At 43.2% G+C, this 26896-nt stretch overlaps 1 protein-coding gene across 6 annotated transcripts in view; it reads right to left on the bottom strand.

The window, feature by feature from the left end:
• Window positions 1-26796, bottom strand: part of LOC106566350 (transcription factor E3) — a 48681-nt gene extending 21885 nt beyond the window's left edge. Inside the window, exons 1-10 of one of the 6 annotated variants that reach the window (XM_045692854.2) lie at window positions 26212-26795; window positions 17836-17948; window positions 16442-16555; window positions 13344-13584; window positions 12906-13130; window positions 10294-10389; window positions 6778-6901; window positions 5754-5810; window positions 5569-5644; window positions 3207-3375 (exon numbers count right to left, since the gene is read on the bottom strand). In XM_045692854.2, coding sequence (XP_045548810.1) covers window positions 3207-3375; window positions 5569-5644; window positions 5754-5810; window positions 6778-6901; window positions 10294-10389; window positions 12906-13130; window positions 13344-13535 — 939 coding nt within the window. In that variant the 5' untranslated portion in view covers window positions 13536-13584; window positions 16442-16555; window positions 17836-17948; window positions 26212-26795. Of the gene's footprint in view, window positions 1-3206; window positions 3376-5568; window positions 5645-5753; window positions 5811-6777; window positions 6902-10293; window positions 10390-12905; window positions 13131-13343; window positions 13585-16441; window positions 16556-17835; window positions 17949-22031; window positions 22498-26211 lie in introns of those variants that run through there. The other 5 variants (XM_045692848.2, XM_045692850.2, XM_045692849.2 and 2 more) reach the window with 5 other exon arrangements.
• Between the last annotated feature and the right edge of the window lie 100 nt (window positions 26797-26896).

Here is a 26896-nt window from a genome sequence, read left to right as displayed (position 1 = left end):
CTGTCAGTATTACCTGTATACGTAGTATTAGGTTACTGTCAGTATCACCTATATACGTAGGTTACTGTCAGTATCACCTGTATACGTAGGTTACTGTCTGTATCACCTGTATACGTAGGTTACTGTCAGTATCACCTGTATACGTAGGTTACTGTCAGTATTACCTGTATACGTAGGTTACTGTCTGTAATACCTGTATACGTAGGTTACTGTCAGTATTACCTGTATACGTAGCAGTAGGTTACTGTCAGTATTACCTGTATACGTAGGTTACTGTTAGTATTACCTGTATACGTAGGTTACTGTCAGTATTAACTGTATACGTGGGTTACTGTCAGTATTACCTGTATACGTAGGTTACTGTCAGTATTACCTGTATACGTAGCAGTAGGTTACTGTCAGTATTACCTGTATACGTAGGTTACTGTCAGTATTAGCTGTATACGTAGATGACTGTCAGTATTACCTGTATACGTAGCAGTAGGTTACTGTCAGTATTACCTGTATACGTAGGTTACTGTCAATATCACCTGTATACGTAAGTTACTGTCAGTATCACCTGTATACGTAGCAGTAGGTTACTGTCAGTATCACCTGTATACGTAAGTTACTGTCAGTATCACCTGTATACGTAGGTTACTGTCTGTATCACCTGTATACGTAGGTTACTGTCTGTATCACCTGTATATGTAGGTTACTGTCAATATCACCTGTATACGTAAGTTACTGTCTGTATCACCTGTATACGTAGGTTACTGTCAGTATCACCTGTATACGTAGGTTACTGTCTGTATCACCTGTATACGTGGGTTACTGTCTGTATCACCTGTATACGTAGGTTACTGTCTGTATCACCTGTATACGTAGGTTACTGTCTGTATCACCTGTATACGTAGGTTACTGTCTGTATCACCTGTATACGTAGGTTACTGTCTGTATCACCTGTATACGTAGGTTACTGTCTGTATCACCTGTATACGTAGGTTACTGTCTGTATCACCTGTATACGTAGGTTACTGTCTGTATCACCTGTATACGTAGGTTACTGTCAGTATCACCTGTATACGTAGGTTACTGTCAGTATCACCTGTATACGTAGGTTACTGTCAGTAACACCTGTATACGTAGGTTACTGTCAGTATCACCTGTATACGTAGGTTACTGTCTGTATCACCTGTATACGTAGGTTACTGTCAGTATCACCTGTATACGTAGGTTACTGTCAGTATCACCTGTATACGTAGGTTACTGTCAGTATTACCTGTATACGTAGCAGTAGGTTACTGTCAGTATTACCTGTATACGTAGCAGTAGGTTACTGTCAGTATTACCTGTATACGTAGGTTACTGTCAGTATTACCTGTATACGTAGGTTACTGTCAGTATTACCTGTATACGTAGATGACTGTCAGTATTACCTGTATACGTAGCAGTAGGTTACTGTCAGTATTACCTGTATACGTAGGTTACTGTCAATATCACCTGTATACGTAAGTTACTGTCTGTATCACCTGTATACGTAGGTTAGTGTCAGTATCACCTGTATACGTAGGTTACTGTCTGTATCACCTGTATACGTAGGTTACTGTCTGTATCACCTGTATACGTAGGTTACTGTCTGTATCACCTGTATACGTAGGTTACTGTCTGTATCACCTGTATACGTAGGTTACTGTCTGTATCACCTGTATACGTAGGTTACTGTCTGTATCACCTGTATACGTAGGTTACTGTCTGTATCACCTGTATACGTAGGTTACTGTCTGTATCACCTGTATACGTAGGTTACTGTCTGTATCACCTGTATACGTAGGTTACTGTCAGTATCACCTGTATACGTAGGTTACTGTCAGTATCACCTGTATACGTAGGTTACTGTCTGTATCACCTGTATACGTAGGTTACTGTCTGTATCACCTGTATACGTAGGTTACTGTCAGTATCACCTGTATACGTAGGTTACTGTCTGTATCACCTGTATACGTAGGTTACTGTCTGTATCACCTGTATACGTAGGTTACTGTCAGTATCACCTGTATACGTAGGTTACTGTCAGTATCACCAGTATACGTAGGTTACTGTCTGTATCACCTGTATACGTAGGTTACTGTCTGTATCACCTGTATACGTAGGTTACTGTCTGTATCACCTGTATACGTAGGTTACTGTCTGTATCACCTGTATACGTAGCAGTAGGTTACTGTCAGTGTTACTTGTATACGTAGGTTACTGTCAGTATTACCTGTATACGTAGCAGTAGGTTACTGTCTGTGTTACCTGTATACGTAGGTTACTGTCTGTGTTACCTGTATACGTAGGTTACTGTCTGTGTTACCTGTATACGTAGGTTACTGTCTGTATTACCTGTATACGTAGGTTACTGTCTGTATTACCTGTATACGTAGGTTACTGTCTGTATTACCTGTATACGTAGGTTACTGTCTGTATCACCTGTATACGTAGGTTACTGTCAGTATTACCTGTATACGTAGCAGTAGGTTACTGTCTGTATCACCTGTATACGTAGGTTACTGTCAGTATTACCTGTATACGTAGCAGTAGGTTACTGTCAGTATCACCTGTATACGTAGGTTACTGTGAGTATCACCTGTATACGTAGCAGTAGGTTACTGTCAGTGTTACTTGTATACGTAGGTTATTGTCAGTATTACCTGTATACGTAGGTTACTGTCTGTATTACCTGTATACGTAGGTTACTGTCTGTATCACCTGTATACGTAGGTTACTGTCTGTATCACCTGTATACGTAGGTTACTGTCAGTATCACCTGTATACGTAGGTTACTGTCTGTATCACCTGTATACGTAGGTTACTGTCTGTATCACCTGTATACGTAGCAGTAGGTTACTGTCAGTATCACCTGTATACGTAGGTTACTGTCAGTATCACCTGTATACGTAGGTTACTGTCAGTATCACCTGTATACGTAGGTTACTGTCAGTATCACCTGTATACGTAGATGACTGTCAGTATTACCTGTATACGTAGTATTAGGTTACTGTCAGTATCACCTATATACGTAGGTTACTGTCAGTATCACCTGTATACGTAGGTTACTGTCTGTATCACCTGTATACGTAGGTTACTGTCAGTATCACCTGTATACGTAGGTTACTGTCAGTATTACCTGTATACGTAGGTTACTGTCAGTATTACCTGTATTCGTAGGTTACTATCAGTATTACCTGTATACGTAGCAGTAGGTTACGGTTGCTGTGCTCCAGTTTCCTCTGTCTGGTCTCCATTTCCTTGGCTCTCTGCTGCTCCTTCTGCAGCCTCCTGATGTAGTCCACAGACGCCTTCAGGATGGTGCCCTTGTTCCAACGTGTCTCCCTGTCTCCGTAGCAGGGGGGTCAGTGAGGAGAAAGGAACAGCGGCATGATTAGATACTATGTTGTAGCAGGGGGGGTCAGTGAGGAGAAAGGAACAGCGGCATGATTAGATACTATGTTGTAGCAGGGGGGGGGGTCAGTGAGGAGAAAGGAACAGCGGCATGATTAGATACTATGTTGTAGCAGGGGGGGTCAGTAAGGAGAAAGAAAGACTCGAAGTCATTGGCCACTTTAATAATGTTTACATATCTAGCATTACTTATCTCATATGTATATACTGTATTTTATACCATCTATTGCATCTAGCCTATACCGCTCGGTCATCGCTCCTCCATATATTTATATGTACATATTCTTATTCCATCCCTTTACTTAGATTTGTGTGATTTAGGTAGCTGTTGTGGAATTGTTAGAGTACTTGTTAGATATTTACTGCATTGTCGGAACTAGAAGCACAAGCATTTCGCTACACTCGCATTAACACCTGCTAACCATGTGTATGTGACCGAGACACATACGAGACACAAATTGGAGATTCAACTCGCAAATGTAGTGCAAAGGCATTTTAGAAGCGTTGCCTCTATAGCCGATACCAAACACTCATTCATTCTTCATCACTCAGTCTTCTAAACTCCTGACTTCATTTACCGTAATTTCCGGACTATTAAGCGCACCTGAATATAAGCCGCACTCACTGAATTAAAAAAAATATATTACTTTGAACATAAATAAGCCGCACATGTCTATAAGCCGCAGGTGCCTACCGGTACATTAAAACAAATTAACTTTACACAGGCTTTAACGAAACACGGCTTGTAACAAAAATAAATAGGCTTTAACGAAACACGGCTTGAAACAAAAAATACAAAAATAGCAGTAAGCTTTAGTTGTCTTTTTGCACTGAGTCAATTCCTCACGCTGCTGTTTCCAACGTCTTATCATCGACTCATTAAGACCAAGCTCCCGTGCAGCAGCTCTATTTCCTTTTCCAACAGCCAGATCAATCGCCTTCAACTTGAAAGCTGCATCATATGCATTTCTCCGTGTCTTTGCCATGATGAGGGTGACAAAATGACTACCGTAATCAGAATGATGGGAAGTTTGAGAGCGCTCGATTTAATCTAAACAGTAAACAAAAAAAGTTGTTTGATCTTAACCCGTTCGGCAATTTCACTGGTCTAATGAAAGCTTCATGCCGCCAAAAAACTGTGCACGTCACAGAATGTGTTTTTTGGAAAAATAATAATAATTGAAAGCGGGAAAAATCCATATATTAGCCGCGTCATTGTTTAAGCCGCGTTTTCAAAGCGTGGGAAAAAAGGTTGCGGCTTATAGTCCGGAATTTACGGTAATGCCAAGATGTTTATATTTATTTTTGATTATACTTTTGTAATGTTTTTTTTTGTGTGACGTGGATCATATTTACAGTTACAGTCTTAGCAGGTTGCGTGATCCTCGTAATGTTACGTGGAAAATACAACTAATTGGACGCAGAGTTAAATGTATATCATACTCGCACAAATGCGACCAGTTATTTTTCGTATATTTAGCATTTAATTTCTTTCACTAGTAAATGTGAGTGAACTGCTGATACTTCAGAGCTCACTGAATGTCCATCTTCTGTTCGCTAACGTTAGCTTGAAACAATTAGCGTTGACCTTTCCACAACACACGGAGTCGAAAAAGGGATTTGTCCATGTGTTTATGTACAGCTGACAGTACAGTAAACTCAGCATCACAACAAACAGGAAGAGAGGCAGACACGGGGTAGCTACATCCAATAATGATGTATTCATCTGTATTAATGTAATTAATGTTCGTTGACACAAACTCCGTACACGTCTGTGTGTTGCAGCTCCAGAATCTGGATGGTAGATTTACTCTATGGATTTATTTTGTATTAAAAATGTTTAAAAAATTAAATAATAATAATAATAATTATATATTTTTTAAATCAGGCCCTATTCCTTTCTGCGTACTTTTAACTCGGATCTCGTACCTGCGTACACGGACAGAGAGTCACGTAGTTGGTACGCAAAATGTGTGCATGGTCTGTATCTTGTAGCAGGGGGGGTAAATAAGGAGAAAGGAACAGTGGCATGATTAGATACTATCTTGTAGCAAGGGGGGGGGGGCGGGGGGGTCAATGAGGAGAAAGGAACAATGAGATGGTGAAATATATACAGTAGCAGTGGGGGGGGGGGGGGCTACTCACGGGTCACTCGATTTGGGGATGAGAGCTCCCAGTTCCTTGATGCGATCGTTGATGTTGAACCTCCTCCGCCTCTCAACTAGGAACAGCCGTAACATGTCAACATTATCACCAAAAACCTAATCAAAAATACATGTAAAAATAAAGGTATCCATTGTGGTATCCAAGTATTTTTAATCTATACTCACTCTGGTTATGATTGTCCTTTTTCTGTCGCTCCTTCATCATCGCTTTAGCCTCCACCTCTAGAAGACAATTTAAAAATCAACATTTAGCACTGCGATATCAGTATATTGCGGGGGTTGCTAAAGAACCGCTTGAAACGTCAATAAAAACATAAGTACACGTTCAAAATATCTAAAAGTTATTAGCCTTTTGATGAGGTTTTGCCGCAGAGATTTTACTCAGTGAGATGAGATTGTGAAACACGGAAGAGGGAATGAGTGAACAGGTTCTACTGAGGGGCTGAGACACAGCTTTGTAATGAGGAACAGGGTGGGTTCAGGGTGTGACTAACTGACTCAGACTGACTGACTGACTGGACAGGGGAAGTTGGGGTGAGCAATGCTGAGTAAGAACTTTAAAAAGAAAAGAGAGCGAGGGGGAGGAGACTGAAGTCAGAGAGAGTCAAAGAGAGACAGACACAGAAACAGGGACAGAAACAGAGTAAGAGAGACAGACACAGAAACAGGGACAGAAACAGAGTAAGAGAGACAGACACAGAAACAGGGACAGAGTCAGAGAGAGAGACAGACACAGAAACAGGGACAGAGTCAGAGAGAGACAGACACAGAAACAGGGACAGAGTCAGACACAGAAACAGGGACAGAGTCAGAGAGAGACAGACACAGAAACAGGGACAGAGTCAGAGAGAGACAGACACAGAAACAGGGACAGAGTCAGAGAGAGACAGACACAGAAACAGGGACAGAGTCAGAGAGAGACAGACACAGAAACAGGGACAGAGTCAGAGAGAGACAGACACAGAAACAGGGACAGAGTCAGAGAGAGACAGACACAGAAACAGGGACAGAGTAGGGTGGGAGAGACAGACAGTCAGAAAGTTGAGATAGAGACAGAGACACACAGACAGGACAGAAAAGGTGAAATTGAGTGTGATTTAGAGAGGAACTTTTTACAGACAGAAAGAGAGACGGGGAAATAGAGATAAGAGCGTGTGTGTTAAGTGTGTTTTAGACCGGAATTATTTACCGGTACCGGTAAACTCAGTCTTGACATTGTGCAGGTCAGCAGGACAGGAGTTGGAGACGGTAATGTCAGGAGCAGCCATCCCTCCACTGCTGTACACATCCTGCATGTTCACCGACACCGGCAGCTGCACACACACACACACACACACACACACACACACACACACACACACACACACACACACACGTCACAAGGTGTAAACAACAACAAAAACAAGCTTTCAGAGGTGATCAACAACTCCCAAATGTAGTACTAATGCGGAGGCTATATACAGGGGGTACCGGTACAGAGTCAATGTGGAGGCTATATACAGGGTGTTACGGTACAGAGTCAATGTGGAGGCTATATACAGGGGGTACCGGTACCGAGTCAATGTGGAGGCTATATACAGGGTGTTACGGTACAGAGTCAATGTGGAGGCTATATACAGGGGGTACCGGTACCGAGTCAATGTGGAGGCTATATACAGGGGGTACCGGTACCGAGTCAATGTGGAGGCTATATACAGGGGGTACCGGTACAGAGTCAATGTGGAGGCTATATACAGGGTGTTACGGTACAGAGTCAATGTGGAGGCTATATACAGGGGGTACCGGTACAGAGTAAATGTGGAGGCTATATACAGGGGGTACCGGTACAGAGTCAATGTGGAGGCTATATACAGGGGGTATCGGTACAGAGTCAATGTGGAGGCTATATACAGGGGGTATCGGTACAGAGTCAATGTGGAGGCTATATACAGGGGGTATCGGTAGAGTCAATGTGGAGGCTATATACAGGGGGTACCGGTAGAGAGTCAATGTGGAGGCTATATACAGGGGGGTACCGGTCCCGAGTCAATGTGCAGGGGTACAGGTTAATCCAGGTCATCTTTAAAGTGACTATGAAGCCCATTGAACACGCAGTAAGAACAGAATATGTTGTGACATCAGAAGTCTAAGAGCTACATTGATTATTGGGGAGTCTCAACAAACCAGGACATGACTCCACTGATAACGTCCCTGAAACGTTGATAATGTGAAGTCCAGACTTTTTTCTTCTTCTAAATGTCTACGTAACAGACAAGATGAGGGTTGCAAAATTCCAATATCTTTCCCCAGATTCCCTGCTCGCTCTCCATAAAGTTCTGGTTGGAAGAGTCCTAGAATCAGGAGGGAATACAGAGGGAATACAGAGGACATCTGGAATACTCCGACCAGGATATCTGGAAAACCTGGTCATTTGGGGAAATTACTGGAATTTTGCGACCCCTGTGTCGATTAAAAACCTTTTTTTCCTGTAGTCTCCACTGCGGCCATGTTTACAGAGTGGAAACATAGAAAAAACGATTTAAAATGGCGGTTTTCTATAGAATGTTATAGTAAATATAATGCTATTTAGCAGACGTTTTTATCCAAGGCGTCTTACAGGCATAGGTGCATTTATTTACACAAATGTTGATGTTGTGGTGATGCTGAAGATGATGAAGAACATGAAGTTGAAAACTGTGAAATGTCCCTTTAACAGACACCACGCTGAGTGTGCACCATGTGATTACATTATCTCTCAATGGTCAATGTGACCAACACTATCTAATATTCAGCCACAGAATACAGTAAGAAAACATATTAGCGTGTCTACATCTCTGTTTCGTTAACAGAATACAGTAATAAACATGTTAGCATGTCTATGTCTCAGTTTCATTAACAGAATACAGTAATAAACATGTTAGCATGTCTATGTCTCAGTTTCATTAACAGAATACAGTAATAAACATGTTAGAACGTCTACATAGTATCATTAACAGAATACAGTAATAAACATGTTAGCATGTCTACATCTGTGTTAACAGAATACAGTAATACACATGTTAGAACGTCTACATAGTGTCATTAACAGAATACAGTAACAAACACATTAGCATGTCTATGTCTCTGTTTCATTAACAGAATACAGTAATAAAACATATTAGCATGTCTATGTCTCTGTTTCATTAACAGAATACAGTAATAAACATATTAGCATGTCTATGTCTCAGTTTCATTAACAGAATACAGTAATAAACATATTAGCATGTCTGTCTCAGTTTCATTAACAACAGAATACAGTAACAAACACATTGGCATGTCTACATCTCAGTTTCATTAACAACAGAATACAGTAATAAACATGTTATCATCTCTACATCTGTTTCATTAACAGAATACAGTAATAAAACATATTAGCATGTCTATGTCTCTGTTTCATTAACAGAATACAGTAATAAACATGTTCTCTACATCTGTTTCATTAACAGAATACAGTAACAAACACATTAGCATGTCTACATCTCAGTTTCATTAACAACAGAATACAGTAATAAACATGTTAACATGTCTACATCTGTTTCATTAACATAATACAGTAATAAAGCATATTAGCATGTCTGTCTCAGTTTCATTAACAACAGAATACAGTAATAAAACACATTAGCATGTCTACATCTCAGTTTCATTAACAACAGAATACAGTAAAACATCTTGTTAACATGTCTACATCTGTTTCATTAACATAATACAGTAATAAACATGTTAGCATGTCTACCAGACAAGCCAAAGTCTGTAGTAAGCTACAATTAAATAAATAAAAAAAAATACATCTATTCAGTGAGAAACCAAAAGAAATCCAGTCAAAAACCTCTCGTTATGTCATCTAGCCTCTTCAAAACACAAACCCATATTCTTATTCATGTCATACAGATTCCACAGAACAACAACATTAAATGTTTTACCTCGATCATCTTATTTTTTTGTTATCATGCTGCAGAACAACCAAAATCCTCATCTTTCTCCTGCCAAACCGCTCCGACACTTCTCCTTTCTCTCGGAACAGAGTTGAGAAATGGACAAACGTCTTCAGCGGGACACACACACACACACACACACACACACACACACACACACACCTCTCCTCTCCTCTCTCTCTCGCTCTCTGATCCACGGTTAGCTAACCTTTAGTCTCCACAGTTAAGCTATCAGCGTTCTACACACAGCCCCCTCCTGTCTATATCCTCCAACACCATGCAGGTTGACTGACAACACCGTCCCACACTGTCCCACTCTGTCCTGGCCACTGTTAGCAATATATCAGAACACGATGTTTACTCTCATTGCCAGGATGGATTCCACTGTCACTGCCTTGCTCCCCCCCAAAAAAATCTATGCTCTCCGACCACACAAAACAGCACGGATACTCACTGACACACAAAGACAACGTGTTGATAAGCCAATAAGAGCAAAGGTCAACTTTCAGTGACCGCCTCTGGAGAAGATTGAAGAGGATTCCATAAATCAACTGTTTGCAGCAGCGGTATCAATTCACATACATTAGTTTCATTTTGAAGAAGCAGGCTTAAAGATGATTCATTCATCCCCAGGAGTGAATGCATCGTCATATGTCCTTGGTACTATGTTTTAATACATACCGTGTTGGCCACCTGTAGGCCAGAGTATATAAGGTTTAGATAATATATAGATATATATATATATTAATACATACCGTGTTGGCCACCTGTAGTCCAGGGTCTATCAACGTAAAGAACTCATCGTTGAGACTGGATTCAAGACTGATGATGTCATCGATCACATCTTCCATCTGAAATACAAACAGCTCTGGGGTCAGTAGAGGAAGAGGTGACATGATGCACATCTACCATTTACCCTCCCTCCCTCCCTCCCTCCCTCCCTCCCTCCACCCTCACTGAAAACACTCCACACACACAGCACTTTATGAATGAGGCACCACTTCACAAGCCACAATGAAATGGACTCACACTCTCTTCCTAGAAAATGGCTTCTTCACACTTTCTGTGAAATGGTTTCTTCACGCTCTCATTATGAAATGTCTTCTTCAGATTATTTAATTCGTTATGAAATGTCTTCTTTAGATTATTTAATTCCTTATGAAATGTCTTCTTCAGACTATTTAATTCCTTATGAAATGTCTTCTTCAGATTATTTAATTTGTTATGAAATGTCTTCTTCAGATTATTTAATTCCTTATGAAATGTCTTCTTCAGATTATTTAATTTGTTATGAAATGTCTTCTTCAGATTAATTCCTTATGAAATGTCTTCTTCAAACTATTTCATTCCTTGCCACAAGTCAACCCCTCCTTTAGAACCATAGAAGTCTGAGTAAGAGCTTTATCGACACACTGACTTTAAAAATTCCAGTTCAATTACATTTCAATTAAACTTTATTTAATCCCCTCAGGGACAAATGAACAACGTTTTTCCTATTGAAGCGAATACACAGACTGGCAGGGCAACGGGCAGCGGAGTAAACCTTTAATTGAAGTCTCTGTGGTATTGGTATGAATTGTGAAGCGTGCAGAGGTTATTAGGCTGGCTGATGTTGTATTTAACAGAACGATGTGGTGCCAAACACACAAAGAGCAAGGTGCAGGAGACAGACCAGCCCCAGTCAGACATACAGACCAGCCCCAGTCAGACAGGACAGCTAGTCCTGTGGTATTTGACAGCACAATGTTGTGCCAAACACAGAGCCACAGAGCAAGGAGCAGGAGACAGACAAACTAGACCAGCTTCAGTCAGACAGACCAGTTCCAGTCAGACAGACAGACAGAGACAGACCAGCTCCAGTCAGACAGACAGACCAGCTCCAGACAGGCAGACCAGTTCCAGTCAGACAGACAGGAGACAGACCAGTTCCAGTCAGACAGCTCCAGTCAGACAGACAGACAGACAGACAGACAGACAGACAGACAGACAGACAGACAGACAGACAGACAGACAGACAGACAGACAGACAGACAGACAGGAGACAGACCAGTTCCAGTCAGACAGACAGACCAATTCCAGTCAGACAGACAGACCAGTTCCAGTCAGACAGACAGACAGACCAGTTCCAATCAGACAGACAGACCAGCTCGACAGACAGACCAGTTCCAGTCAGTCAGATAGACCAGTTCCAGTCAGACAGACAGACCAGTTCCAGTCAGACAGACAGACAGACAGACAGACAGACAGACAGACAGACAGACAGACAGACAGACCAGCTCTAGACAGACAGGAGACAGACCAGCTCCAGACAGACAGGAGACAGACCAGTTCCAGTCAGACAGGAGACAGACCAGTTCCAGTCAGACAGACAGACCAGTTCCAGTCAGACAGACAGACCAGTTCCAGTCAGACAGACAGACCAGTTCCAGTCAGACAGACAGACCAGTTCCAGTCAGACAGACAGACCAGTTCCAGTCAGACAGACAGACCAGTTCCAGTCAGACAGACAGACCAGTTCCAGTCAGACAGACAGACCAGTTCCAGTCAGACAGACAGACCAGTTCCAGTCAGACAGACAGACCAGTTCCAGTCAGACAGACAGACCAGTTCCAGTCAGACAGACAGACCAGTTCCAGTCAGACAGACAGACCAGCTCCAGTCAGACATACATACAGACAGACAGAGAGACAGACAGACCAGTTCCAGTCAGTCAGATAGACAGCTCCAGTCAGACAGACAGACCAGCTCCAGTCAGTCAGATAGACAGCTCCAGTCAGTCAGATAGACAGCTCCAGTCAGATAGAGAGACAGAGACAGACAGACAGACAGACAGACAGACAGACACCACCATACAGTGAGGCTACAACAGAATGCTATTTTTTTAATTACAGGGGAGCTTATGTTGAATTTAAAACTGGAAGACCAAGACAGCGTATAATACCTATGGAGGAACACCCAAATAAACTTGAGTTAAGAGTAAAAATGCTGGTAACTCATAAAAACATCTAAAACTGATACAATAAAATGTGTATTTTTTAGTCATTTAGCAGAGACGCATATCCAGAGCCACTTGCAATAAGATGTATATAAAATGTAGATGACCTAATATTTAGGAAACAGCAGCTCACGGAAACCTACTGTTGTTTAGGCGTAGAGATCTTTGAAGCAGCTGAACAGAAGTGAATTATTATTTCCCCCTCATCATGGTAGTTGCACATTCATTATTCCCTGTGTTTTTTCCAGGATTCAATTCAACCCAAGCTCCCATGTACTTCCTATACTGGGTTACGTAGAGAGATGTGAGACCACAGAATGCAAAACAGAACAGTATTATTTTGTATCTCTTATGTTTCTAACGGTGATGCACCTCCTCTTTGTTGGAGCTCAGGCTGAGCACGGCCAGTGGGCTGCTGGGAGTGCTGCTGGCTGCAGGCTGGAGAGAGGGGGCGGATCCGGACTGAGGCGAGGGGGAGGCGCCCAGCGTCTGATTGGTCAGTTTGTTCCCCAGGGCGGAGGAGAGGTAGTGTTTAACCTGTTGTCTCTGGGAGGCCTGGATGTGGTACCAAGTGGGGTTCTCCAGGTGGGTCTGAACCTACAGGAGAGAGAGAGATGGTGAGATTAGTCAACGATCGAATGCAGGTATAATGCATTAAAATGTGGTTATAGTGCACTATAATCTGGTTATAATGCACTATAAGACTTCCATTTAATAAGCACCAACAGATAAGACATTTGTTGTCACAAGCAAGTGCAGTACCTCCCCAAAATACAGTGGTCAGTTTGCTCCAGCTGGGGCATGACCTACCTTAAGGACCTCCACAGGGACCTGAGCAGGGGGAGGTCTGGCCCCGGTATGCCCTGGGGCCACGGAGATGGCTGGGGAGGAGTCGGTGGTTCGTAGCTGGGCTGAGGAGACCTGCTGCTGGGCCTCTCTCCTCTCCTGGTCCCTGGCCTGCTGGCGCATCAGCTCCTGCCTCATCAACACCCGGGACGTCATCACCGAGCCGGAGGACGGAGAGGCTTTGTCAGGGGGAGGTTGGGACACGCTGCGGAGAGAGGGAGAGGGGACAGAGTCATCTCACTATGTTGAGCTTTATTGTCCCCTAGAGACAGGCTGCGGAGAGAGGGAGAGGGGACAGAGTCACCTCACTATGTTGAGCTTTATTGTCCCCTAGAGACAGGCTGCAGAGAGGGGACAGTGTCACCTCACTATGTTGAGCTTTATTGTCCCCGAGAGACAGGCTGTGGTGTGACGGAGAGGGGACAGAGTCACCTCACTATGTTGAGCTTTATTGTCCCCTAGAGACAGGCTGCGGAGAGACGGAGAGGGGACAGAGTCACCTCACTATGTTGAGCTTTATTGTCCCCTAGAGACAGGCTGCGGAGAGACGGAGAGGGGACAGAGTCACCTCACTGTGTTGAGCTTTATTGTCCCCGAGAGACAGGCTGCGGAGAGAGGGAGAGGGGACAGAGTCACCTCACTATGTTGAGCTTTATTGTCCCCGAGAGACAGGCTGCGGAGAGACGGAGAGGGGACAGAGTCACCTCACTATGTTGAGCTTTATTGTCCCCTAGAGACAGGCTGCGGAGAGAGGGAGAGGGGACAGAGTCACCTCACTGTGTTGAGCTTTATTGTCCCCTAGAGACAGGCTGCGGAGAGTGGGAGAGGGGACAGAGTCACCTCACTATGTTGAGCTTTATTGTCCCCGAGAGACAGGCTGCGGAGAGAGGGAGAGGGGACAGAGTCACCTCACTATGTTGAGCTTTATTGTCCCCGAGAGACAGGCTGCAGAGAGAGGGGACAGAGTCATCTCACTATGTTGAGCTTTATTGTCCCCAATTTGATTGGTTGACAGAGACGGGCTGCAGGGAGGGGGGGGGGGGGGGGGGCAGTATAAAAACTGTATACAACATAAAACATAAATTAAATATAAACATATACATTGAGAATACATCAATGCAGTGAAATAAGCAGGAGAGAACAAAACGGGAGCAAGATATACATTTGAGGCTGTTAAATGTCAATGTTGCACCAGAAGGTTTTTCTCAAGACCAGTCTCCTTGATGAAGAGAGGCAGAACTCAGTGAGAAATAGCAGTGATGATGATGATGATACTATGTAGACAGTAACAATATGTAGCAGTTAAGGTCCGCGGGTTCAGATTGCTGTGCAACAAGGACAACTGAAAGTACAGAACACTATTTCACAAGACTCTGTAATTACATAGAGATACAGTATATTTCCATCCTGCTGAGTGACTCAGTGGGAAGCCCCTAGAACTCAACTCAACCCTACACCCTAAACCCTAAACCCTAGTAGCCTCACACAGGGAGTCTAACTCTCTGCTGTCATCGTCCCAGTAGCCATACCAGATTAGTCACTAAACCCTACACCCTAAACCCTACACCCTCCGCTGTTAACGTCTTCCTCAGTCGCCCCTGGATACACACAAGAAGACGAGGGTATCAAAACTACAAACCAAGATCACCTTACACCTACCTTCACCCTGGGAGGGCTTTCCCAGTCAGAAGTCACCTTACACCTACCTTCACCCTGGGAGGGCTTTCCCCTTCACCCTGGGAGGGCTTTCCCAGTCAGAAGTTCGCACAAAAACCATGATCACGCTTGAACTAACATGACCATCTGAAGTTGTGTGAGTCTAAGACGTAGATCAACACGACTAAGGTTGTGTGAAGTTACTACTGTAACCTTCCAGCAATGAACACAACCTCTCCAAAAAGGGGGAAATGAAGACGTATAAATCTTTGACTGTCTAACGTTTGTAATGTTCCCCTTTCGTGATGCCAACGCTGTTAATATACACATTACAACTAACAATCAAATCAAACATTCGTCTTTCAATAGTCACACAAATACTACCATTACTACGGCCTTCCCTGTAGCTCAGTTGGTAGAGCATGGTGTTTGCAACGCCAGGGTTGTGGGTTCGATTCCCACGGGGGGCCAAGTACGAAGAAAAAAAACAAATGTATGAAATAAAAAAAATGAAATGTATGCATTCACTACTGTAAGTCGCTCTGGATAAGAGCGTCTGCTAAATGACTAAAATGTAAATGTAAAATTACTACACCAGAACTGGAGAATGTCCTTACATTTACATTTTAGTCATTTAGCAGACGCTCTTATCCAGAGCGACTTACAGTAGCGAATGCATACATTTTATTTCATGCATTTAAAAAAAAAAAAAAGTCTTTTTTTGCACTGGTCCCCCGTGGGAATCGAACCCACAACCCTGGCGTTGCACACACCATGCTGGCGTTGCAAACACCATGCTGGCGTTGCAAACACCATGCTCTACCAACTGAGCCACAGGGAAGGCCATCCTTAACAGCTTGTCTATTCCAAACACCCTTCTCTCTTGTTTTTTTATCAAGAAGAGACTAATAACATTGACTTCAACTTTTAAATCCTCCTCGGTGTGGTCGTGTATCCTTGCTGAGTCACTATGAATACACTGTGGGAAATCCCACGGGGTTTAGACAGAGAGGATAAACAACAGTAACTTGATTGTCTGTCTCTCTCTCTCCGTGAAGCAGAGAGAATAATTTCCTTATTTCTCGTGTTACTATTTGTCTTTGTATTATAAAATGTTTTAACTCTGCATTTTGTTGGTTAAGGGCTCGTAAGGAAGCATTTCACGGTTAAGGTCGGTACACACGTTGTATTCGGCGCATGTGAACAAATACAATTTGATTGGATTGAGCTAGGCATGCACAGACATGTCTTGGTGAACAGCTCTGTTGTACATGATAAACAGGGGGAGGACAAGAATGGGAGGATAGACCAACATGAAGAGAGTATCTGGTCTGACCTAGAACAGTGTGTGTGTGTGTGTGTGTGTGTGTGTGTGTGTGTGTGTGTGTGTGTGTGTGTGTGTTCACCTCAGAGTAATGGGCTGGCTCTTCAGCTGGTAGAAGGCATCCGATTCTGAAGGAAGGATGCTCTCGACCTCGATATCTGCCACTATCCCCGACTCAGGTAGGAGAGGCTCCACACTGGAAAACACACACAACTACAGGTCAGGAACACACAACTACAGGTCAGTAACATACAACTACAGGTCAGTAACAAACAACAACATACAACTACAGGTCAGGAACACACAACTACAGGTCAGGCACATACAACTACAGGTCAGTAACAAACAACAACATACAACTACAGGTCAGTAACATACAACTACATACAACTGCATGTCAGTAAAATACAACTACAGGTCAGGCACATACAACTACAGGTCAGGCACATACAACTACAGGTCAGGAACATAAAACTACAGGTCAGGAACGCAACTACAGGTCAGTAAAATGCAACTACAGGTCAGTAACATGCAACTACAGGTCAGTAACATGCAACTACAGGTCAGCAACATGCAACTACAGGTCAGCAACATACAACTACAGGTCAGGAACACTCAACTACAGGTCAGGAACATACAACTACAGGTCAGCAACACTCAACTGCAGATCAGGAACATACAACAACATACAACTACAGGTCAGGCACACACAACTACAGGTCAGGCACACACAACTACAGGTCAGGCACACACAACTACAGGTCAGGCACACACAACTACAGGTCAGGAACATACAACAACATACAACTACAGGTCAGCAACATACAACTACAGGTCAGGAACACACAACAACATACAACTACAGGTCAGTAACACACAACAACATACAACTACAAGTCAGTAACATACAACTACAAGTCAGTAACATACAACTACAGGTCAGGCACACACAACTACAGGTCAGGCACACACAACTACAGGTCAAGCACACACAACTACAGGTCAAGCACACACAACAACAGGTCAGTAACATACAACTACAGGTCAGGAACACACAACTACAGGTCAGGAACACAACTACAGGTCAGCAACATACAATTACAGGTCAGCAACATTCAACTACAGGTCAGCAACATTCAACTACAGGTCAGCAACATACAACTACAGGTCAGCAACATACAACTACAGGTCAGCAACATACAACTACAGGTCAGTAACATACAACTACAGGTCAGTAACATACAACTACAGGTCAGTAACATACAACAACATACAACTATAAGAATATACACTATACATTGCATTCGGAAAGTATTCAGACCCTTTGACTTTTTCCACCTTTTGTTACGTTACAGCCTTATTCTAAAACAGACAACAACAAAAAACTCATCAATCTACACCCAATACTCCATAATGACAAAGTTAATTTTTTTTAAATAAATTTTAGTAAATGTATAAAAAAAAAAACAGAAATACCTTATTTACATAAGTATACAGACTCTTTGCTAAGGGACTCGAAATTGAGCTCAGGTTCATCCTGTTTCCACTGATCATCCTTGAGATGTTTCTACAACTTGATTGGTGTCCACCTGTGGTAAATTCAATTGATTGGACATGATTTGGAAATGCACACACCTATCTATATAAGGTCCCACAGTTAACAGTGCATGTCAGAGCAAAAACCAAGCCATGAGGTCAAAGAAATTGTCCGTAGAGCTCTGAGACAGGATTGTGTCGAGGCAAAGATCTGGGGAAGGTTGCCAAAACATTTCTGCAGCATTGAAGGTCCCCAAGAACACAGTGGCCTCCATCATTCTATAATGGAAGAAGTCTGGAACCACTAAGACTCTTCCTAGAGCTGGCCACCCGGTCAAACTGAGCAAATCGGGGGAGAAAGGCCAAATCAAATCAAAATCAAATCAAATGTATTTATATAGCCCTTCTTACATCAGCTGATATCTCAAAGTGCTGTACAGAAATCCAGCCTAAAACCCCAAACAGCAAGCAATGCAGGTGTAGAAGCACGGTGGCTAGGAAAAACTCCCTAGAGGCCTGATTGGTGGATCAGACACGAGTTAGCGAGATCCTATCTGCCGGTTCTTGCATATACTTGCATATTTCCATTAGGGTACGCCTACCCGATGGTCAAACTGACAGAGCTCCAAAGTTTCTCTGTGGAGATGGGAGAACCTTCCAGAAGGACAACCATCTGCATAACTCCACCAATCAGGCCTTTATGGTAGACATGACAGCCCGCTTGGAGTTTGCCAAAAGGCACCTAAAGAACTCTCCGACCATGAGAAACAAGATTCTCTGGTCTGATGAAACCAAGATGGAACTCTTTGGCCTGAATGCCAAGCATCACTACTGGAGGAAACCTGGCACCATCCCGACAGTGAACCATGGTGGCGGCATCATGCTGTGAGGATGTTTTTCAGCGACAGGGCCTAAGAGACTATTTAGGATCGAGGGAAAGATGAACAAAGCAAAGTACAGAGACATCCTTGATGAAAACCTGTTCCAGAGCGGCCCTGCCAGAGCCCGGACTTGAACGTCATCGAACATCTCTGGAGAGACCTGAAAATAGCTGTGCATCGACGCTCTCCATCCAACCTGACAACTTGAGAAATACAGGTGTGCCAAGCTAGAAGTGTCATACCCAAGAAGACTGGACGCTATAAGCGCTGCCAAAAGTGCTTCAACAAAGTACTGAGTGAAGGGTCTGAATACTTATTAGGGGCGGCAGGGTAGCCTAGTGGTTAGAGTGTTGAACTAGTAACCGAAAGGTTGCAAGATCGAATCCCTGAGCTGACAAGGTACAAAATCTGTCGTTCTGCCCATTGTTCCTATGCCGTCATTGAAAATAAGAATTTGTTCTTAACTGACCTGCATAATTAAAGGTAAAATTAAAAATACAAAAACTTGTGTAAATGTGATCTCAGGGTTTGTTTGTTTTTTAATAAATTTGCACAATATATATATATATACTGCTCAAAAAAATAAAGGGAACACTTATACAACACATCCTAGATCTGAATGAAAGAAATAATCTTATTAAATACTTTTTTCTTTACATAGTTGAATGTGCTGACAACAAAAATCACACAAAAATAGTCAATGGAAATCCAATTGATCAACCCATGGAGGTCTGGATTTGGAGTCACACTCAAAATTAAAGTGGAAAACCACACTACAGGCTGAACCAACTTTGATGTAATGTCCTTAAAACAAGTCAAAATGAGGCTCAGTAGTGTGTGTGGCCTCCATGTGCCTGTATGACCTCCCTACAACGCCTGGGCATCCTCCTGATGAGGTGGCGGATGGTCTCCCGAGGGATCTCCTCCCAGACCTGGACTAAAGCATCCGCCAACTCCTGGACAGTCTGTGGTGCAACGTGGCGTTGGTGGATGGAGCGAGACATGGTGTCCCAGATGTGCTCAATTGGATTCAGGTCTGGGGAACGGGCGGGCTAGTCCATAGCATCAATGCCTTCCTCTTGCAGGAACTGCTGACACACTCCAGCCACATGAGGTCTAGCATTGTCTTGCATTAGGAGAAACCCAGGGCCAACCGCACCAGCATATGGTCTCACAAGGGGTCTGAGGATCTCATCTCGGTAACTAATGGCGGTCAGGCTACCTCTGGCGAGCACATGGAGGGCTGTGCGGCCCCCCAAAGAAATGCCACCCCACACCATGACTGACCCACCGCCAAACCGGTCATGCTGGAGGATGTTGCAGGCAGCAGAACGTTCTCCACGGCGTCTCCAGACTCTGTCACGTCTGTCACGTGCTCAGTGTGAACCTGCTTTCATCTGTGAAGAGCACAGGGCGCCAGTGGCGAATTTGCCAATCTTGGTGTTCTCTGGCAAATGCCAAACGTCCTGCACGGTGTTGGGCTGTAAGCACAACCCCCACCTGTGGACGTCGGGCCCTTATACCACCCTCATGGAGTCTGTTTCTGACCGTTTGAGCAGACACATGCACATTTGTGGCCTACTGGAGGTCATTTTGCAGGGCTCTGGCAGTGCTTCTCCTGCTCCTCCTTGCACAAAGGCGGAGGTAGCGGTCCTGCTGCTGGGTTGTTGCCCTCCTACGGCCTCCTCCACGTCTCCTGATGTACTGGCCTGTCTCCTGGTAGCGCCTCCATGCTCTGGACACTATGCTGACAGACACAGCAAACCTTCTTGCCACAGCTCGCATTGATGTGCCATCCTGGATGAGCTGCACTACCTGAGCCACTTGTGTGGGTTGTAGACTCCGTCTCATGCTACCACTAGAGTGAAAGCACCGCCAGCATTCAAAAGTGACCAAAACATCAGCCAGGAAGCATAGGAATTGAGAAGTGGTCTGTGGTCACCACCTGCAGAACCACTCCTTTATTGGGGGTGTCTTGCTAATTGCCTATAATTTCCACCTGTTGTCTATTCCATTTGCACAACAGCATGTGAAATTTATTGTCAATCAATGTTGCCTCCTAAGTGGACAGTTTGATTTCACAGAAGTGTGATTGACTTGGAGTTACATTGTGTTGTTTAAGTGTTCCCTTTATTTCTTTGAGCAGTATATATATATATATATATATATATATTATATATATAGTGTTGTGTGTAGATTGAGGGGGGAAACTATAATCAATTTTAGAATAAGGTTGCAACATAATGTGGAAAAAGTCAAGGGTTGTGCATATTTTCTGAAGGCACTGTATAATTACTGAACAAAAATATAAAAGCAACATGTAAAGTGTTGGTCCCATGTTTCATGAGCTGAAATAAAAGATCCCAGAAATGTTCCATTATGAAACAAAAAGCTTATTTCTCTTCTTTTTTACATCCCTGTTAGTGAGCATTTCTCCTTTTCCAAGATATATATCCACCTGACAGGTGTGGAATATCAATAAGCTGATTAAACAGCATGATCATTACAGAGGTGCACCTTGTGCTGGGGACAAAAAAGGCCACTAAAATGTGCAGTTTTGTCACACAACACAATGCCACAGATGTCTCAAGTTTTGAAGGAGCACGCAAATGGCATGCCGACTGCAGGAATGTCCACCAGAGCTGTTGCCAGAGAATTGAATGTTAATTTCTCTACCATAAACCACCTACAATGTTGTTTTAGAGAATTTACAGTAAGTCCAACCAGACTAAAAACCCTGGGCCACATGTAACCATGCCAGCTCAAGACTTTCATATCCGACTTCTTTACCTGCGAGAGACAAGCCACCTGGATAACTGATGAAACTGAGGAGTATTTATGTCTGTAATAATACCCTTTTGTGGGGAAAAACTCATTCGGAATGGCTGGGCCTGGCTCCCCATTGCTGCGCCCCTGCACAGTCATGTAAAATCCATAGATTAGGGCCTTATGAATGTATTTAAATTGACTGATTTCCTTATATAACTGTAATTCAGTAAAAAAAAATATATATATAATAATTGTTACATATATATCATATATATTTTAGTTTAGTATACATTATAGCAGGTCTCGTCAGTAGCCTAGGCTGAGGGAAGAAAATAGCTCCGTAAATGCCAAGCAGACGTCCACAGAATGTAAACACCGCCAAGATGTCTTGTTCTAGAATTACCACCGACCGAACCGAATACTAGCTTATATTAAATTAGTCTTTATGACTATTATGATATGAAAACTAAAATATATCCAACTCACCAATAAATGATATAAAATAGTCCCGTTGCCTTCAGGAGAAAAATAACTGAAAACCCGGTAGATTGAAACCCGAGTAATGGAATTCCATAATCGGTCCTTAGTGGGAAAATATTCCAGTCTCACAATTAGGTTTATGCAGAAAAATGAGAATTAATTTGTCAAAACAAAAATGTCGTTTTTAGTTTTAATGTTGTACAATAGGAAGCCATGTTGTCATCATAAAGAGGAAGATGTTGCCTTCTGCTCCGCTCAACGGTTAAACCGAGAATAATTTAGAGAAACCTCATCAACATTCAACTAAAAAATATGTTTTTTTTTTTTTTTTGCCTCAGCGATCAAATGACCGTTAGACAATAAAATCTAAGAATAGCCCTTTGTATCCTAAGACATTGGCTTGTTACATCGTATTAGTTGCTTAGGCTACAGCGCGACAAAATGACAGAGGCAACCGTAGAGCTGCTAAAAATAGGAAGCAAGTGAACTAAACCCCATTACTACCCGGACTACTATAAATCACGCACCAACTTTCTGTCAAATGAAACATTCTAATATCGTAGCCTAACAGTAGTAATGACTGGAGAACATTGTAGTGTAAACATTGTAACAACACAGTAGGCATGGGAAACATTGTATTAATATTACTGTTATTAGACAAAGGAGGCAGATTAAACATTATAACATGTTCTCATCAAAAATAGCCGAGTCTTAAACTCCATTTGATAGGATTTCGTTTATCAGTAAAAGATGTGTGTAACTAAACCAAACCAAGATAAACCACTGTCTATCGTTTCAAACGGGAACAAATGAGTCATAGTGGGCAGAACAAGCAAGGGGGGAAGGGGGCATAGCCAGACACGAGTTAGCGAGATCCTATTGGCCCATTCTAGCATATTTCCGTTAGGGAACGCCTTACTCTGTGAAATGTGCAATAATAACTCAAATGTTGACTCTGCACTCCTAAACAACAACAAAAAACATTTTAAACTTTGGGAAAGCGGTAGTCTACAAAACTTTGTCCACTCAGTTCGTAACAGATTTTAGTTTTGGGAACAGAAAACTCTTTCTGATCAATGAGAAAATTAACAGAATGATATCCAAAATACATCATCTCCTACAGCCAGCCACTGGGCCATATTTGGTAGTGAATGGAAACGTGACGTGGATGCGTCACATTTATACATCGGGTGAAATATCGGTCTCATTGTTTTATCTGTGCTATAGTCTTATTATAATTGATAACAAAGAAAACAATTAATGAATATGTTTTTCTTGGTATAAACCTGGTCATTTAGTTATGTCTCTAATCTGTACCATTATATAAAAAAACTACAACAAAAACAATAGACAAAAGAGAAACAACAATGTGTTAAACCAGCTGCGAGCACAGCAGACTACGGTCGACCCGATCACAGCAGACTACAGTCGACACGAGCACAGTAGACTACAGTCGACCCGATCACAGCAGACTACAGTCGACACGAGCACAGCAGACTACAGTCGACACGAGCACAGTAGACTACGGTCGACACGAGCACAGCAGACTACGGTCGACACGAGCACAGCAGACTACGGTCGACACGAGCACAGCAGACTACAGGTCGACACGAGCACAGCAGACTACAGTCGACACGAGCACAGCAGACTACGGTCGACACGAGCACAGCAGACTACGGTCGACACGAGCACAGCAGACTACGGTCGACACGAGCACAGTAGACTACGGTCGACCCGATCACAGCAGACTACGGTCGACCCGATCACAGCAGACTACGGTCGACACGATCACAGCAGACTACGGTCGACACGAGCACAGTAGACTACGGTCGACACGAGCACAGCAGACTACAGTCGACACGAGCACAGCAGACTACGGTCGACACGAGCACAGCAGACTACGGTCGACACGAGCACAGCAGACTACGGTCGACACGAGCACAGTAGACTACGGTCGACCCGATCACAGCAGACTACGGTCGACCCGATCACAGCAGACTACGGTCGACCCGAGCACAGCAGACTACGGTCGACACGAGCACAGCAGACTACGGTCGACACGAGCACAGCAGACTACGGTCGACACGAGCACAGTAGACTACGGTCGACCCGATCACAGCAGACTACGGTCGACCCGATCACAGCAGACTACGGTCGACCCGAGCACAGCAGACTACGGTCGACCCGATCACAGCAGACTACGGTCGACACGAGCACAGCAGACTACGGTCGACACGAGCACAGCAGACTACAGTCGACACGAGCACAGCAGACTACAGTCGACACGAGCACAGCAGACTACGGTCGACACGAGCACAGTAGACTACGGTCGACACGAGCACAGCAGACTACGGTCGACACGAGCACAGCAGACTACAGTCGACACGAGCACAGTAGACTACAGTCGACACGAGCACAGTAGACTACAGTCGACACGAGCACAGTAGACTACAGTCGACACGAGCACAGTAGACTACAGTCGACACGAGCACAGTAGACTACAGTCGACACGAGCACAGTAGACTACAGTAGACACAAGCACAGTAGACACGAGCACAGTAGACTACAGTCGACACAAGCACAGTAGACTACAGTCGACACAAGCACAGTAGACTACAGTCGACACAAGCACAGTAGACACGAGCACAGTAGACTACAGTCGACACGAGCACAGTAGACTACAGTCCACATTCCAAAGGGATAAAATAAAGTAGGCTTGTCATGATGTGTGTTTTGTCCTATATGTTTATTTAAAATGTATTTACATTTTTAATCACAGCCCCCAACCCCGCAGGAGGCCTTTTGGTAGGCCGTCATTGTAAATAAGAATTTGCTATTAACTGACTTGCCTAGTTAAATAAAAGGTTAAATAAATAATAATAAAATAAAGGAAGTAGGAAAAGTCCACTCAACATCAGTGTGATGTTATCGGAGAGATGTGTTTTTCATTTAGTTGGTCAAACTAAATAACAACCTCTCAGCAGATCTACATTCATCCCAGACCAGGCTGTAGATAGGGTGCCATTTGGGACTCAATTCCCTATATAGTGCACTACTTTAGATCAGGGACCATCAAAAGTAGTGCGCAATATAAGGAAATAGGGTGCCATTTGGAACGTGTCCCTACAGGAAGCCATAAAAATGAGCTGAGAGGGAGATTTCTGCTGAGTCATTTCCACTCAGACAAGGTCCACACGCATGGCAGGCGCACACACACACACACACACACACACACACACACACGAGGAGAGTGTGTTATAACAACCATCCAGGAATTTAAAACCCATTCAAAACATAAAATACAGATTGGGTAACTTTCAAGAAGTGTTAAAGTTTACTGAATTACAGCTAAAGTTATAGCCCAGTAAATCATCATAGTTTAATCACTCAGCATTATGCAACTTGCCTTTTTATACAACGACATGTGGACAAAGTGTAACAAAATACAATCCCAAGTTTAGTAGGTCTGTTTCAACCATAACAGGAATGCAAACTTAACAGCTATGTGGAATCAAATGCACTTTGGCTTTTCATTTCAGGTCAAGGTAGCTAATTGGTATACAGACACACATACATACAGAAGTGAACATAAGGTTATTCAACACACATTCCATGTTACTGTTCTTGACTTGCTCTATTGGTTTCCTCTGACACAGTCGTGGTTTTTATTTAACTAGGCAAGTCAGTTAAGAACAAATTCTTATTTACAATGATGGCCTAGGAACAGTGGGTTAACTGCCTTGTTCAGGAGAAGAACAACAGATTTTTACCTTGTCAGCTCAGGGATTTGATCTAGCCACCTTTCAGTTACTAGTCCAATGCTCTAACCACTAGACTACCCTGCCACCCAGATAGCATGTCATGTTGAAGGAGATGACTCACCCTACACATCTCAGCAGAATTACTGTGACCCCATGTGTGTGTGTCTATTAATTACCCCGCTTAGACAGAGAGCTTTCTGTCTACGAGAACACTTCCTTTCTGATACTGCAGCTGCATATATATAAACCAGAGTGTGATGCCATCACAGAACATTTACTCAACAAATTAGGTCAAAATGCCCAATAAGTTAGTTCTACTGGTTTTATAAGTAGACCAGTGGGAGATAATAGATGGAACGCTATATACAATGGAATGGAATAGATATATATATATATATATATGCATGCATGCATCTTTGACTCACCTGATGAAATTCAGAGCTTCGGCCGTGTCTAGAATGACGAACACAGTCTGCGGCTGTTCGTGAGGAACTCTCTGTACCAAAACGCGATTTTGATATGACTCAAATGTCCCCGTTTCCTCGCTGTTTTGCCCCTTGTCAAAGGTAGACATTTCTCTACCAAATCGGTTCCTGAGTTGCTAACAAAGATAGTATTTTAGCAAGGCCGAAGAATCGATAGTGCAGCTTGAAATCCAGAGAGAACGAGAGAGAGACTATCACCGCGCAAACACCGTAATGAATGAGTAGGGTTCGTTCGGTGTAACTGCGGGCTCGATTTGCGGGGAGTCGTAATCAAATCATCCTGCTCACCGTTCTATTACGGGAAGTGGGATGAAAAGTAGGAGAAATCCTCACGGACGTCAACCTAGGAGAGGCTATAAGGGCACTCCTGACCTGTAAAACGACTCTTACCTTAACCGTAACTATAACCTTAAATTTAACCAAATTAAAAATATACAACAAATTAAATATCGGTCTTGGAGGTTAGGAGTGTCCGTATAGCTTTTTTATTTTTTTTCTTCCCAGTCAACACTGAACGAAGGATCGTTCGAGCTTTGACGGACAAGCCAGGTTTCCAATGAACGGACCGGGTGGGCAGGGCTAGAATGTTCTTCAGCCAATAGGATTGCGTAAAGAGAACCACGGA

The sequence above is a fragment of the Salmo salar genome, chromosome 13 (assembly GCF_965601325.2).
Source record: "Salmo salar chromosome 13, fSalSal1, whole genome shotgun sequence".
Taxonomy (NCBI): Eukaryota; Metazoa; Chordata; class Actinopteri; order Salmoniformes; family Salmonidae; genus Salmo; species Salmo salar.
Note: the sequence above shows the minus strand (reverse complement) of the source record. Positions and strands in the feature narration are given on the sequence as shown.